Here is a 14,238-nt window from a genome sequence, read left to right as displayed (position 1 = left end):
AAGATGGCGGCTCTCCCTGAGAAGGCTGGCTACCTTCAGGGAGGAAGGCTTTGAGCTAGGTGGGCACAACTCCCGTCAGCCCTCGCTCTTGGTTTTGGCTCTGGAGGAGCACCTCTCAGCCCTCATCAGCCAGGCCCGAAAGCCTGGGCACTTGCTGCATCCAACCAGCACTGGGCGCAGTCCTGTATGTGACACCCGCCGGGCAGGGCCAAGGCTCAGGACGTGTACCAGCGCGGGGACGGCTGCATTGGGGTCCATCGTGACCCTCAGCTGCCTGGCACCTGCGTGAAACTTGAGAATGGAGGGCCCGGGCCGTGGGCAGCGAGAGGTGGGAGGGACAGACTCTGGGCCTCTCCAGGCCTCGGAGCCCAGACCTGGACCTTCCCTTCCTCTGGCACATCCAAGATCACTCTCTATTCACTAAAACCTCCTACTTTTAGTCTGCAAATATAAGGGGGAGGGTTATTACTTCATTTTTATTCTTTGGGGAGGGAAACCAGCCTAGGAGGAAACTACCTCCCGTCTCCAAGGTAAAAATAAAAATCCAGAGGTTCAGTTTGAACTAGCTCCGTTTTATGACAACTTAAAAAACCACAACCAATAACCCAACATCATAACGCAAACGAAGAGCAGAAGCAGACCGTCAGTGCGATTTAGTGCAAGCCCCCACTTAACACCAACATCATGTCAAGTCTCAGTAGTTCTGTCCACTCGTGCCCTGCAGTGTGTGGTCTTCGGAAGGTCCGCTCTCCTAAGGTACGAGGCTAGTGGAGGAGGGCTGGCAAAGGAGAGCTGCTTGAACTGAGTCTGGGTCAGTCCCATCTAGAGGTATATGGGTACAGTTGGCAGCATCGAAAAAATATTCTCATTTATAAAAAGAAATCGTATCGTTGGCATCTACTAAACTGAACCTTAAGTTAAAAATAAAATAAAATGAAGGAAAGCAAAAAAATAACACCTATTTTCAGGCCCAGGTCTGGTCTGAATGCCTAATTCAACAATTGTTTTCTGCCCCTCTGGGGCTCCGGAGGAGGTAGCCAGGAGACGTTGGTTTGTACCGTGGGTTTCTTTCAGAGCACCCTCAGCTGCCGGCCTTGAGCAGAGGAAGGGAGCGTGCCGGCAGGCCGCCCCGGCGGGAGGAGGGGAGGCAGGGCCGGGCGCACGCCTGCTTGTTGGAAGGTGGGTCGGGGCGACCTCAGGACTCCTGCGGAACCACCTCCATGAGCTTCTGGCACAGGACTGTCGTGCAGACTGGGGAGAGGGAAAACCGCGTTAGTGGGAGGAGGTGGGGGCCGCCCTCGGCGGGCGTCTGACCCCAAGGGAAAGCCGGCCTGGGAGAGGGCCCGCCCTTCTAGGGGAGCGCCCAGGCTGGCCCCCGGGGAGCACCCGGGCACCTAACGACTCTGAAACGATCGGGTCACACTCCTCTGGCGCAGATGGAAGGGCCGGGGCGCGAGGCGAGAACCCGGGGACCCCGAGGGCAGGTACTGCGCCAGCACTTGCTGCCTCCCCTGTACCATTCTACATCTGAGGAAACTGAGGCACCGGCCCCAGGCCACGTGGCTACCCAGTGTCTGAGGCTGAGCGAGGTCCGCAGGGGGCCCAGTTACTCACAGATGCCTTGGAGCAGCCACTTTGGCTTGTTTTGCCACCAGACGCCAATGAAGTAAATCGGAATTCCCGTGAGGATGATGACAAAGCCAATTGCACACTCCACTGGAGTCTTCCAGAAAGAGACAGCAATCAGGAACAGGCAGGCCAGGATGAAAAAGATGGGCAGGCTGAGGTTCACCTGGGGAGAGAGGACAGAGTCTGAGTGCCCGGGCAGGCCGCCCAGCAGGAAGGACCCCCACTCACGTACCCGCCGCATGCGCGCTCAGGCCGCCCAGCAGGAAGGACCCCCACTCACGTACCCACCACATGCGCGCTCAGGCCACCAGCAGGAAGGACCCCCACCCACGTACCCGCCGCATGCGCGCTCAGGCCGCCCAGCAGGAAGGACCCCCACCCACGTACCTGCCGCATGCGCGCCCAGGCCAGCCTGTAAGAGCCCCCCCCAATACCTGCCACACAAGTGTCATCCCTCCTCCACACCCGCCCCACACCCGCCGCACTGAGTGCTCAGGCCGGCCCCCCAACATTAAGGGCCTGAGCTGAGCCATTTGCCCTTAGCGTCTCTGTGGCCCCAACACCCCAGGAGGTAAGGGCTGGTAGGCACTATTACACAGACAGACCAACTGCCGGAGGCCAGACCTGAGCACAGGCTTTCCTGACTCCAGGTCCAGGGTTGTAGACCCTGAGCCCCCGGACAGCAGGTCCAGGGTTCCAGGCCCTGAGCCCCCAGACTGGCAGAAGGGAGAGGAGCTCCAAATGAGCCATGGGCCAGGGGAACACTCCTTCCTCAGGCAGAGTCTGTGGGAGCAGCTGGACGTGACCTAGACACTGTTCTCGGGGGGCCGAGGGAGCCCCCAGAAAGCAGCCCCCTTTCCAGGTTCAGGACGGGCCAGACGTGAGTCCTGCAGAACAGCAGACTTCACAGCCTCACACACTGCAGAGCTGCCCAGACTACCCGGCGGGACTCTTGTGGGGAAGCTGAGGGGGAGAGTCCAGGTCCCGCACCCAGCCATCCGCAAGCAAAATGTGCTCCTTTTCCCCGCGTGCAACATCTGTCTGCCCTTGGGGCTCTCAGCCCCAAATCAAAGGCTTCCAAATAAGAGACCGGCCTCGCTCCCTGATCCTCCCTCCCCACTTCCTCTGGGTTCATCTCCAGGCTCCATCAGCTGGGGCGGACTGGGCTAGTCCAAGGTGAGCTCCCACAGCCTGGGTTCCCGTGAGCAGCCCCAGCTCTTACTGAGCCTTCACTCATCCTCACAAACTAGGAGCACGTGAGTCTTCAAGACCTCAGGAGCAGCCGGCAGGAAGAGCCTCCTCCCGGCATCCCAGGAGGCCACAAGTAACAAAAGACCAAAAGAGGGGAAACGGGGTGGGGGTCAGTGGGTGGTCAGCCTGCCACTATGGGAAAGAAAGCCAAATAATTCAACCATTGTGGAGTCCAGAGAATGACCATAAAGAGGCCTGGGGATGGGGATGACTCCAGCAGGTGGAGCCAGAATTCAAACAAGTCCATATTTGCCTCCAGTGTGGATGAAATGGATTCCTGAGCACACAATGTTTTTAGAACATGGATATCTAATTTAAACAAATAGGAACAGATGGACCCAGTGTTCAGCAGGACACCATAAAACTCAGGACTAATTCCTGCTCCCTCAGTCAGTGGGACAAGCCCCGCGCCTTGCCTGTTGTGTCCCCGAGCTGTGGGGAGCTTGCCCAGGCTCACCATATTTGGCTTCCTCTTGCTCTGCCTCCTGCCCTGGCACGGCCTGTAGACAGGCAGCCGACCCTCCAAACTGGGGCATTTTCTCTTCCCTAAACTAGGTGAGCAGCCCAGGAGTCCTCCCGAGGAAGGACATTGCCTCCTCCCTCAGCAGCCCCACCAGCAGGAATTCTCTATGAGCATAACAGAGAGATTTGGGGCAAAAGCCAGGAGTTGGAATGACCTGGTCATAACCTGGTCAAACCTGCATGAGGGCTGATGGGAAAGGACTTGACCTCTCTATAGTAACAAGGACAAAGTTGTTCCCTTAAAAGGCAGCCACGGGGAGCCACTTTTGAAGTTAACTGGGAGTCTCCCCAAACCCCAGGACGACCCTTGGGGCTGGCAGGCCTCTTCTTTGGCCAGGATTCTCAAGTCCAAGTAAAGAATTAATCCAGAAAGAGAATTAAGGGGTGAACACGAGAGAACAAAGGCTCGTCCTTTCCAAGGCTTCTGAAGAAGGGGATGGCCAGAGATAATCAGGCTATCCTCCACAACAGAACCCGGGCTCGGAGGCAGCCAGCTCCGAACTTCTTGGCTGAACTTGACAACGGGCAGGAGGAGCTCAGACTCTCACTCTGAACGTGTGGGCACCGGGGACAGGTCTCAAACTGCCCAGAGAGCTGCTTCCTGCCTGCTTCACTCCCAAAAGCCCCTCGGGGGCCCTGGGAAGGGCGTTAACTCCAGCATGTAGCCTGGCAGGACCCAGACAAGTGTCCAACCCAAACGTTCACAACTATCCAGGGGAACTAGAAAACTGCCATTTAGTGCAGGCTGATTTTCAGGAAAGCCTAGAAAGACCTTCATGAACTGATGCTGAGTGATGTGAGCAGAACCAGGAAAACATTGTATAGTAACAGCCAGATTGTGGGATGATCAAATGGGATGGACTCAGCTCTCAATAATGGGGTGATTCAAGGTAACTCCAACAGACTTGGGATGGTAAATACCAGAGGGAGAACTTGCTGACTGAATTTGTAACTGTCTATTGTTTTCACTTTATTAAATTTTTCTTTTCTGTGATTTTTCCCTTTTGATCCGATTTTTCTTGAACAACATGGAAAACAGAAATGTTTTAAAGGATTACACATTTTGAACATGTATCAGATTGCTTGATCACAGAGGTTTAGGAAGGAAGGAGAAAATTTCAGAACAAAGTTTTACAAAACAGTATGTTGACTACATGTATTTGGAATAAAATACTGTTGAAAACTATCATTTAGTCCAGATGTTACTCTACTGTGGGGACATGGTGAGGACAAATGACCCTGGCTTTAAACTTGGTAAAAGGACATTCAGTTGTAGAAAAATCAGAAACCCTGTTTGAGTTGAAGTTGGAACTACCCACCTCCACAACCTTCCCAACCCAAAAAGCCAACCAGTCCCAAGAAAGACAATTGTAGCTCTCACCTTTATGGGTCTGTTCAAGTCTGGTTTCTTAAACCGGAGCCAGATCATCCCAATGATGGCTAGGGCCACACAAAGCCAGTTGAAGAAACTGAAGAAGTTGATGACGGAGAAGATGTCATTGGAGAAAGCGTAGAGCAGGGTCATGGCGCACTGCAAGGCAAAGACAGAACAGGACTGAGCCCATAGGCTCCTGCACGTGGCCATCACTCTCCTGGCCTGTTAGACAAGAGTCCAGTTTAAAGAGACTGAGCTTAAGATGTGGGAACTGCACGTGCCCACAAGCAGCCCCCGCCTCTCCCCTCAGGCTCTTTGTCAATGAAAAGCTTGTCCCAGAAAGAACAGATCTGCCAGGGCCGTGGCAGTTGTCCAGCGAGGGGAAGCACTGGGAAGGGAAATCTCCTTTAAAATCCCACTGAGGAAAGTCTTTGCGGCCCCAGCCCCGCCGCAGCACGCCGGCTGCCTCTGCAGCATCTCCCCCTCGGATGGTGTGTTCCCTGTGTCCCCAGAACTCGTCCTCGCCTCTGGCACCCAGAGGGCACTTCCAAAGTGCTCGGGGACTGATTCTCGTCCTGTTCATGAGAAGCAATGACACAGCAGGCAGATGAGATCAGAAGGCCTGGGTTAAGTGAAATATTGCTTTGGACCCAGACTACAGGAGGGAAATCATTAATAACTGCTCCAAGCCCAGTTTTCCCATCTGTCAAACTGCAGTAACAAGGACAGGGCCCTCCCAGGACCGTTGTGTGCCCCAGTGGAGACGTAAGCCCCCTAAAGCTGCCTGAAGGGGAACCATTAGCTATTAGCCGGGGAGGGGGAAGGAGAGAGTTAGTCATTTGTGAAGGAAACTGGGTCTGGAGTCGGGACGTGAGCCCCAGTACATGGTGTGTCTCCCCGTGAGTCCTTCTCTCCCAGGAGGCTGCAGCACGGCCCACCTCCGGGGCCAGGCAGTGCCCCACGCTCAGCGTGCTCTCCCTCCTGGCTTTCCTGGCCTTCTCCCACCTCCAACTGATCCTCTCTGCGTCTGTCCGCACACGGTCGGGGACAGACCGTTCCTCTGTTACACTCAGAGCTCCTCGTGGGAGGGACTGCTTTGTTTCTAACTCCAGCCCTTAGTAAGGACTTGCCCCTTCCAATGCTAAAATCCCATCTTTTGTAGCCCCAAGCCCTGAGCTTCTTGACTGTGGGCAACCATTCCCTCTCTGGATTGTTCACCTATAAAATAATGGTCTGACCCAGAGCAGGAGTCCCCAAGCCAAGCCATGTGCACACCCAGGGGAACCCAGGAAATGCATCAAGAGAGGGGAAACGGAGCACTGTAAACAGATACACTGTTATTCGAATAACTAATCCCTCCCATCCCTTTCATGGGTAAGGGAAGGTTTACTGAGAGCTGGAAGGATGGCTGAAGTCTTGAGGACCTCGGGCCCCTCCCGGCTCAGGAGGTGCAGGCCGGCTGCCGTGACCCTGTGGGCAGCCTCCTCCCACCGCCCTGGCCCAAGGGCGTCCGTGGCGGCCTTACCGTGAACACTAGGGATGGCACCGGCGTCAGGTTCTTGGGGTGGATCATGGAAAGGACAGAAGGCAGATGGCCCTCCCTGGAACCTACGAAGAACAACCTGTAGACCAGAGCAGAGTCAGGAACTTGTCTATTGCCAAGGGTCTTTCTATCTTTGTTCCAGTCTGGGTACAAGACAGGACCGGGGAGAAGCTAAGAAGCCAACCCCGGCCCCTTCCCTGCTTGGAGCCCACCCCCCAGCTCCCAGCAAGGCCCACATCTGGCTCTTTCCCAGGATCATCATCTCCCAGAGCCTGGGCTCTGAGGCTTGGCAGAAATGGGAGCCTGTAGGACAGGCCAGAGGACTACCTGGAGGAGGTGAACAGGGAGCCATTGACTGATCCAAAGCACGACAGACCCACGAAGACAGGGATGATCCAGGACATGACGCCCAGGTGATAGTTTCCAAAGTCCTACAAATGCAGAATTGGCTAATGATTAGGCAGCTCTTTTCCCTGGAGACCTCCAGGGTCACAAAGCAAGGTGAGAAGAAGCACGGAGAAAGGCAAGCCAGCACCTCATTTGGGGCTTTGTGCCTGTGGATTCTCAGCATCTCCATCTGTGATTCACTTTCTTACTGAAACTCACTAAGATCTTCAAGAAAGATCTTTCTCAAATCTATTCTAGCTCTAAATCTAAAATCACAGTCCTATAGATGGAGGTCATAAACATCTATGAAAACTAGGTAAGAGCAACTCGGTGGGCATATGGGTGCTGGGCACTGCTAGTCTGGCAGAGGTACCCCAGGGCTCCTCCCGAGACCCCAGCAGCCGGTCCCAGCTCTGGCAGCAGGAGGACCGGTTCTAACCTGCTTATGAGGTGAGGATTACCAAATGCAGGCGGAAGGCCTGGACAGGGGGGCAAGTCCAGGGGGGAGGAGACGGTTGTCCAAACCCCTAATTCCTCCCCCGCTCTGGATGCTGCCGGAGTCAGAAGGGAGGAGGAAGAGGACAGCATCATAGCAACCTGGAGGGTGGAAAGCCAGACAGTCCAAAGTTCCGCCCTCCCAGGGCTGTCTGCACCACAGGGGGAGGACCCAGGAGAGCCAGAGGAAGAGAGGCCTCTGAGCTACAAAAGTGCTGCTTCTTAAGAAAAGCAAACGGATCTTCTGCCCCTGAGGATACGCTTTCCATGAGAGCTGGGAAAAGGTCCAAGCCACGTACCACGGCCACAGCTTCTGAACTCAGCATCTGCTCAGTGGACAGGGTGGTGAAGTAAGCCAGGTTTGTCAGGACGTACACTAAGGTGACCAGAGGAAGCGAAATGATGATGGCCAGTGGCAAGTTTCTGAAAGTAGAAGAGCAGTCACGTGAGCGGTGGGAGCATGGAAGTTCCAAAGGGGGTCTGCTCTCTCTCTGGTTGGCTCTGGCATCTGCCTGAGAGGAAGGGACCCCCCCCAGACATATTATGTGATACCTTAAGACAGAGCTAGGAGACATACTATCCACTTTTGTGGAAACCTTATGTATCCACATTAAATCCCTGATGGAGACAAGTGAACCAAAAAGAAAATGAACTTTTCATCTTCCCTGGCCCAGGATCTTCTCCCTAACTTCTTTACTGTGGCCACTGGGCCTGGCCTCTTACCTACAATAATGCCTCTGATAGCTCACCCTTCTCTTCCCGGAGCATCTGTCCCACATACCATGAACCACTGTGAGAAACAACTTTTTTGGTGGTTCTCTGGAAAAAGTAGCAACCTTCCTTGTCTGGTTACGGGAACTTAATGAAGTCACTGCTAATCTTCCCACGTGGGACACTCCAAATTTCCCTCGACTCTTTGGACTTGGACTCCTTGCCTGTGTTGGCCCTGGCCAACACTGCCTGTTGTATTTATATCCAAGGGCAGGCAGGATCCTCAGGAAGACTAAATGGACACATGTTCTTAGTCAGCTACTTTCAAAAGACTCCAGGACAAGCTCCTGGGGATCCTGGTCTTTTCCTTTGTCCCTTCTCTACTGATGTTTCCTAATTGTTATTCTGCTTTTGATACTCTGGCCATTCCTTTTAACTGTTGATAAGATGCTTCTTCAGGATACCTCAGTCAGATTTCAAAAGGTCTTACAGGAGCCATATCCACCCAAATCTCAGCTTCTAGAAGGACTATACCAACCCTTAGACATCACCCTGAATGCAATTCAGATCCACCTCCATTCTGTCAGGACTGGGCTTTTAGGCAGGGTCAGATCTAGGTCTGAATTGCTGAAGCAATTCCAGGATGTGTCCTTTATTCCTGGCTCCAAACGATTTGGGGCCCAGTTCTTTGAGGAGGAAATAATGGAACCCTAGGCTGCAGCCCCAGCCAACAACCCTCTCACACACTTTCTCAAAGTCCAAAAGAACAAAGGGACCTTTCACCTTTTTCCCCGAATATCTATCCACTCTCTTGAACTACACTGAAACAAAAAGGACTTTTCCATGAATACCTTATCCAGAACAAAGACCTTTTTACCTTTTTCCAAGCATAAAATATCTTATTTGAAATAACCAGTAACAGGGATTTTACCCATGTCCAACTTAGCAACTTGCCCAAAGGCATGTAGAATTTCCCTGCTCCGACCAATTCTGCAGTTTCCCTGCCTTCCACATAGACAACCTCTTACTCTAGCTGGAGTGCCCGTCTCCCCTCTGACCAGGCCCTACCCCAAGGAAAAGCCCTCACAACTGAGAGGCTGTGTGTGGATGTAACTGCCAGCTCTCCACAAATCTATAAAATGTGTCCGAGGCCTGAAGCCACTACCCCTTTGTGGGGCAGCAACAAGCGGCGTTGGCACGGTGACTCCTCCCCCCGAGGCTCCCCTGCCTGACCTCTGGCTACTTGCTAGGTTGTTTGGGAATGAGTGGATGTCAAGTTTGGGTGAGCACAAGCACTAGACCAGCCGGCTTCACTGCGTGGTATTAAGGATGATGAGTCTAAATAATATACACGTGCACATTCTAAACCTACAAAAACGGACAAGAAGAGAACCATCCTAAGGCTCCAAGAGATCTGGATACTATCCCCTCACTAGTGAGGTCCAGTCCCATTTCAGGACTGGTTTTGTTCTTCAATGACTGCCCATCCCCAGCATCTCAGCTTGGTAAAAGTCTGAAATTCAAAGTCTGTCTGGATCAAACCCTACTAGCCTGGACCCCAAGCTCTCTGTTAAATGACACTTGGGATTTGAGCTCGCCTTGGTCTCCTGCTCTCTGACCCTGAACCAGTGGGAGGGAAGTGAGGAGCAGGAAGCTTAAATGCAAGCTTCTCTCAGAGTTTCACCCGTCTTGGGGCAGTGAGGTGACATAGCAGCAGACAGAGCCACGGCCTGGGCCAGCCTCAGACACTCAACATGTACTAGCTGGGACCCTGGGGGTGGGGGTGGGGGGTGAGAAGGAAATCACATCTTTTCTCCAGCCCAAAGGTCTCGGGTTCCTAGCCCAAGGAACGGCGCTGGAAGGGCAGCGGGGGACAGGTGGGACCTGCGGGGCTGAGGTGGGAGGCTCATCTTCGTGCTGGCTGCTCAGGTCTAGCTCTCCTTCTAACTGCTGCTGAAACCAGCTGGCCTGGACAGAAAGGGGCCATGGATATTCGGGAAGGCCGGTCGTGCTCTTGCCTCGGGCACTTACTAAAGTGAGCCCCTGGGCCTCAGCTTCCTTATCTGTAAAATGCATCTACCAGGGGACCACCCTCTGAGTTAGGCTCAGACTCCAAGGGGATACGTGTAAACTGCTATAGAAGTTCCCCTTATCCCCCTGCAGGAAACCGAGAGCTGCCGAAGGGTGGGTATGCCCAGGATGGGGCCAGGCCCTGGCACGCCTGCGCGCTGAGCAGATGCGCGGAATGGTCAACAGCTCTTAACAACTGAGCGGGTAAGGGAGGAAGTGCTCATTAAAGGAGGATGAAACGAGCTGTTATGGTTCAGGCCCGGAGGCCACGAGACACAAGGGAAAGAACGTCCGAAGGGGTGTTCTGGGCTCCCAGCCTGGCACTTGGCCCACATGGCCAACCAGTCGCGGACACGAGGCCCGAGGACACGCTCCTTCCTGTGCCACCTTGCCCAAGTCCCTTAGACCCTGCAGGGAGAGGGGCTGGCTGGGGGGCCTCTCGGGCCCTTCAAGCTCTAAGGGAGCAGTCTGTTGTGGGATCCTCCCAGGGCTGTCCTCAGTATGAAAAGGCGTATAAAATCTACTGGAAAGGCTACATAAAAGGTCTAACTCAGCCTGTATTCTCAGAGCAGTCCCTCAGTCACAGGAGAAGCAGTAAAAGCAAGCCCACTGGGCCTCTTTCAATCAGTGCAAATGATGGGCCAGCGAAGATGCCAATCTGCTGCTCTCCATCAGGAAAAGACAGGTCCAACTACTTAAGAGGCCCCATGAATGGGAAAGCGGTTTTCCTTAATCCCTGGCTGCCCCCGTGCCCTCGGCCTGGCCACCTCCGCAGGCCCCAAGAAAGACCTCTGTCTTGGAGGCAGCCGCGGCCTCTTCCTTCCTTCAGCTTTTACTTTCTTCCAAGGGGGATAAGATGTCCCAGAAATCCTTAGTGAGACAGTCTTGAGCAAGCACTTGACGGGCCTTTGTGAATCTGGCATACTTGTGAACTCCGATGAGTAAAGGTGTAAACACAAGCATTGTACTAATTAGTTCTACTTAGTACCTTGTTTCAGGTTCTGGCCTAAAACATCTCCTTGTAAGATCAGATCAACTCTAGTTAGCAGTTTGTAAAGATCCCAACAACGGGCAAACGCTTATCTATTAAAAAAATGATCTCCTCACGCTAACTGCGCTCCCACCTCTTGCCCCCCAGACCCCTGGTCCCTGCAGCGCACCCGCCCCCCAGACCCCTGGTCCCTGCAGCACACCTGCCCCCAGACCCCTGGTCCCTGCAGCGCGCCCGCCCCCCAGACCCATTCTGCCTGCTCTGGCCAGTCCCGGCGCCCAGCCTTTCTCAGAGCCCCATTGAGCTCTCCTTCTCTAAGCACACACTCCCAGAAGCATCTCTGTATTTCTTCTGGACGATTTGTCTAACCTTCCCTGGCTGTGTGCGTCTGGGACTTCGAACTCCAAACGTTAGTCATAATTTCTCCATTAGACGTACCTGTAAGGGTTTATCATCTCCTCTGTGACAAAATTCAAATAATTCCTGAAATTTAAAAGATAAAAGAGTTTAAATATTTCCCCTCACTGGGGTCTTGTAAAAGCAACAATGACATCAGCAGAGCTGGGAGGGTGGGCTAGAAGTGGCTGCCAAAGACCATATCCTTGCCACTCTCTAGATCAAATGTGCTAAGGGGATGGGCTCCAGAGCCTCTAGCTGTGACTCGGGCCTCCTGAAGGGCTATTCTGGCTCCAGCTGCTCCCAATGGGAGAGCTTTCCAGGTACGGAAACCTGGGGTCCATCACTGTGCAAGGACCACCAGGGCAGAGTACAAAGGTACTCCTCATCAAACAGAAACCTCCGTGTTCTGAGGACTCTGAAGGCCATAATGACTGAAGGTAATAAGAAGCTGTGTGCTCCCCCCAGCACTTGCTGTACCCAGGAGCTACATCCTTCTATATGAAGCAAAAGAAGAGCCTCTTGTTCTTACCAGCCCCCGTAGGCAAAGAGGCCGCTGTATAAAGCCAGCACGATGTTCCCAACATCTAACTTGGTGCCTTCGAACGAAAACTGGGGGCTTAAATTGGAGACCTCGCCTGCAAAATGAAACAAAAAGGGGGCAAGGGTGATTAGCACATCCTCAGGGGTACCAGGCTCAAGGTAATGATTTGCTGATCTTAGTCGGGATATTCTGACATTCTGAGTTCTAAATACTCCCCTCCCTCCTATTGAAAAGGCAAGTGGGGGAATCTCTCTCGAGTCTCCATCACTCCTCTGACAGTGAAAGGGCCATAAGCCCCAGAGTCAGAGGCCAGAAGGTCAGCCCAAGTTTTCATTGCAGAGACCCAAGGTCACTCATGAGCGGCAGAAGAGCCACTTGACCAATGCACCGAGGTGAGGAACAAAGAGAAGACTGAATCCAGGTCCTCCTCACCTGGTTTTGTATCATTCTTACAAGAACCAAAGATTCTACATTCTACAAATGAGAAAACAGATTTCACTTTGACTTACCCATGGGCAAGAGCCATTAACTGATAATTCTTCTGGACATCTTAATTAAGGTCAGACAAACCTCACAGATCGTTGAAGTGGGTAGAACATTGTCCTGGAGTCATTGGAGTTCAAAACTATCCTTAGACACCATTTCTGTCTGCCTCAATTTCCCCATATGTAAAATAAGTGTAATAACCATACCTTCCAGGATGGTTCTAAGAATAACATGATAAAAGTAGTTGTACAGTGCTTTGCAAACATTAAATAAATACGAATAAATAAATGCTAATTTAATGACAGACCATCCCATCACATCCACTGAACTGTCTTTCCCTGTAAAAGTGTATATAGGCCTGGAGAAGGGCATAAGTGACTTCCTGCCCAGGCTGAGAAATCAGGGAAAGGTTAAGCTGGAAAGGAGAAAATACGGTTTTGGGGCGAAGGCCTGGGAGGTCAGGGACACCAGGAGGCCAAGACATTGGCCCAGTTTTCCAAAATCAATACGCAAAGACCTCCAGGCTTCCCGGTCACTGACCCGCACATGAGGGTTCTCCTCTACTTTAGCACATTTTTGTTTCCCAGTGACATCCATATCCTCCCGTGATGACTCTTTCTTGTGCTCCCCCCACAAACTGTCCGAACAACATGCTTTATACTCCAGCCATCCCCTATCCTAAGTCAGGGCCAAGACAAACAATCACCTCCAGCCTTGTGTAGGGGGCCCCAAGAACAGCATATCAAAAGTGAAGATCGGGTCTGGAAGAAACCATCCCTGCCTTATGGTGAGCAGCCCAGGGGGAGGGGATGGCACGGGGCTCTGACTAAGCGAAGCGATTTCCTGTTGTAGAACAGACCACAGGGGCCCCGACCGCGCTCTTCCTGCCATGATTCAGGACCCTCCTCCATAGCCAGCCAACAACAGCTGTGCAGTGAGGCAGATCTGGGGGTGAGTGCTTTAAGGAGACCACCTGTGGCCATCCTGGGGTGGATCCTTAGGGGGAAGAGAAAGTGGGCAGGAGACCCTCAGAACATCAAGGAAGCCCACAAGAAGCAAAATTTCCAAAACCAGAGGCCTGGAAGCAAAGGATTTAGGTTGAGTCACATTGGTTCAAAACCCATGACTTCTCATTACTCCCTACCTAGGGTTATCTTTTATGGCTGCAATTATGCCTCACACCTCAATGAGGAGGGCCAGAGAATGCCGCAGAAACAAAGCGGGGGCTCAGGACCCCAAATCCCTGCCCGTTAGCAACCACCACCACTATGACCACAGCTAGGTTTGCAAAGTGCTCCAACAACCCTGGCAGGTAGGTTCTATTGTTATCCCCATTTTACAGATGAGAAAACTGAGGCAAGCAGGTGTCTTGCCTGTCACACAGCTACTGAGTATTGGGGCTGGATTTGAACGCGGGTCTTGGTGATTGCAGGCCCAGGATTCCCACTGTAACACCCTGTTCCATGGTTACGCCATAAGCCCAGGGTAAGTAGGGGTGGGCTGCCATCCTCCAAGGGCTCAGTGCTCTCACTGAGTTTTTCAGGAACAAAGCCACCCCCTCCCCAAGTCAGGGGACACATCTCTCAGCCTTATGACAAAAACAAACTGCTCAGAGGCCAGGGAATCCCCAGCAAATACTTTTCCTCTCTCTAATCAACAAATACACTCGAGAGAAGGACGACGTCGCTGCCCGCTCTCCGGCCCAGAACCCTGCGTTGCGCTGCAACAAGTCACTTATCGGAGAAGAGGGAACTGCAGTCAAAAGCAGAGGTTTCTGAGGACCTGGAGCATGGGAGCAAGATGAAACCCGGCCTGCCGCTTCCCCTGCTGGGTGCCCC

At 53.0% G+C, this 14,238-nt stretch overlaps 1 protein-coding gene across 1 annotated transcript in view; it reads right to left on the bottom strand.

The window, feature by feature from the left end:
• Positions 1–551: 551 nt before the first annotated feature.
• SLC7A5 (solute carrier family 7 member 5) overlaps positions 552–14,238 on the bottom strand; it is a 44,083-nt gene continuing 30,396 nt past the window's right edge. The window contains exons 3-10 of the mRNA XM_051974820.1: positions 11,903–12,008; positions 11,413–11,457; positions 7,502–7,625; positions 6,648–6,751; positions 6,303–6,399; positions 4,784–4,933; positions 1,615–1,792; positions 552–1,251 (exon numbers count right to left, since the gene is read on the bottom strand). Coding sequence (XP_051830780.1) covers positions 1,196–1,251; positions 1,615–1,792; positions 4,784–4,933; positions 6,303–6,399; positions 6,648–6,751; positions 7,502–7,625; positions 11,413–11,457; positions 11,903–12,008 — 860 coding nt within the window. The 3' untranslated portion in view covers positions 552–1,195. The remainder of the gene's footprint in view (positions 1,252–1,614; positions 1,793–4,783; positions 4,934–6,302; positions 6,400–6,647; positions 6,752–7,501; positions 7,626–11,412; positions 11,458–11,902; positions 12,009–14,238) is intronic.

Source organism: Antechinus flavipes, chromosome 2, assembly GCF_016432865.1.
Source record: "Antechinus flavipes isolate AdamAnt ecotype Samford, QLD, Australia chromosome 2, AdamAnt_v2, whole genome shotgun sequence".
In the NCBI taxonomy this organism is placed as follows: domain Eukaryota; kingdom Metazoa; phylum Chordata; class Mammalia; order Dasyuromorphia; family Dasyuridae; genus Antechinus; species Antechinus flavipes.
Note: the sequence above shows the minus strand (reverse complement) of the source record. Positions and strands in the feature narration are given on the sequence as shown.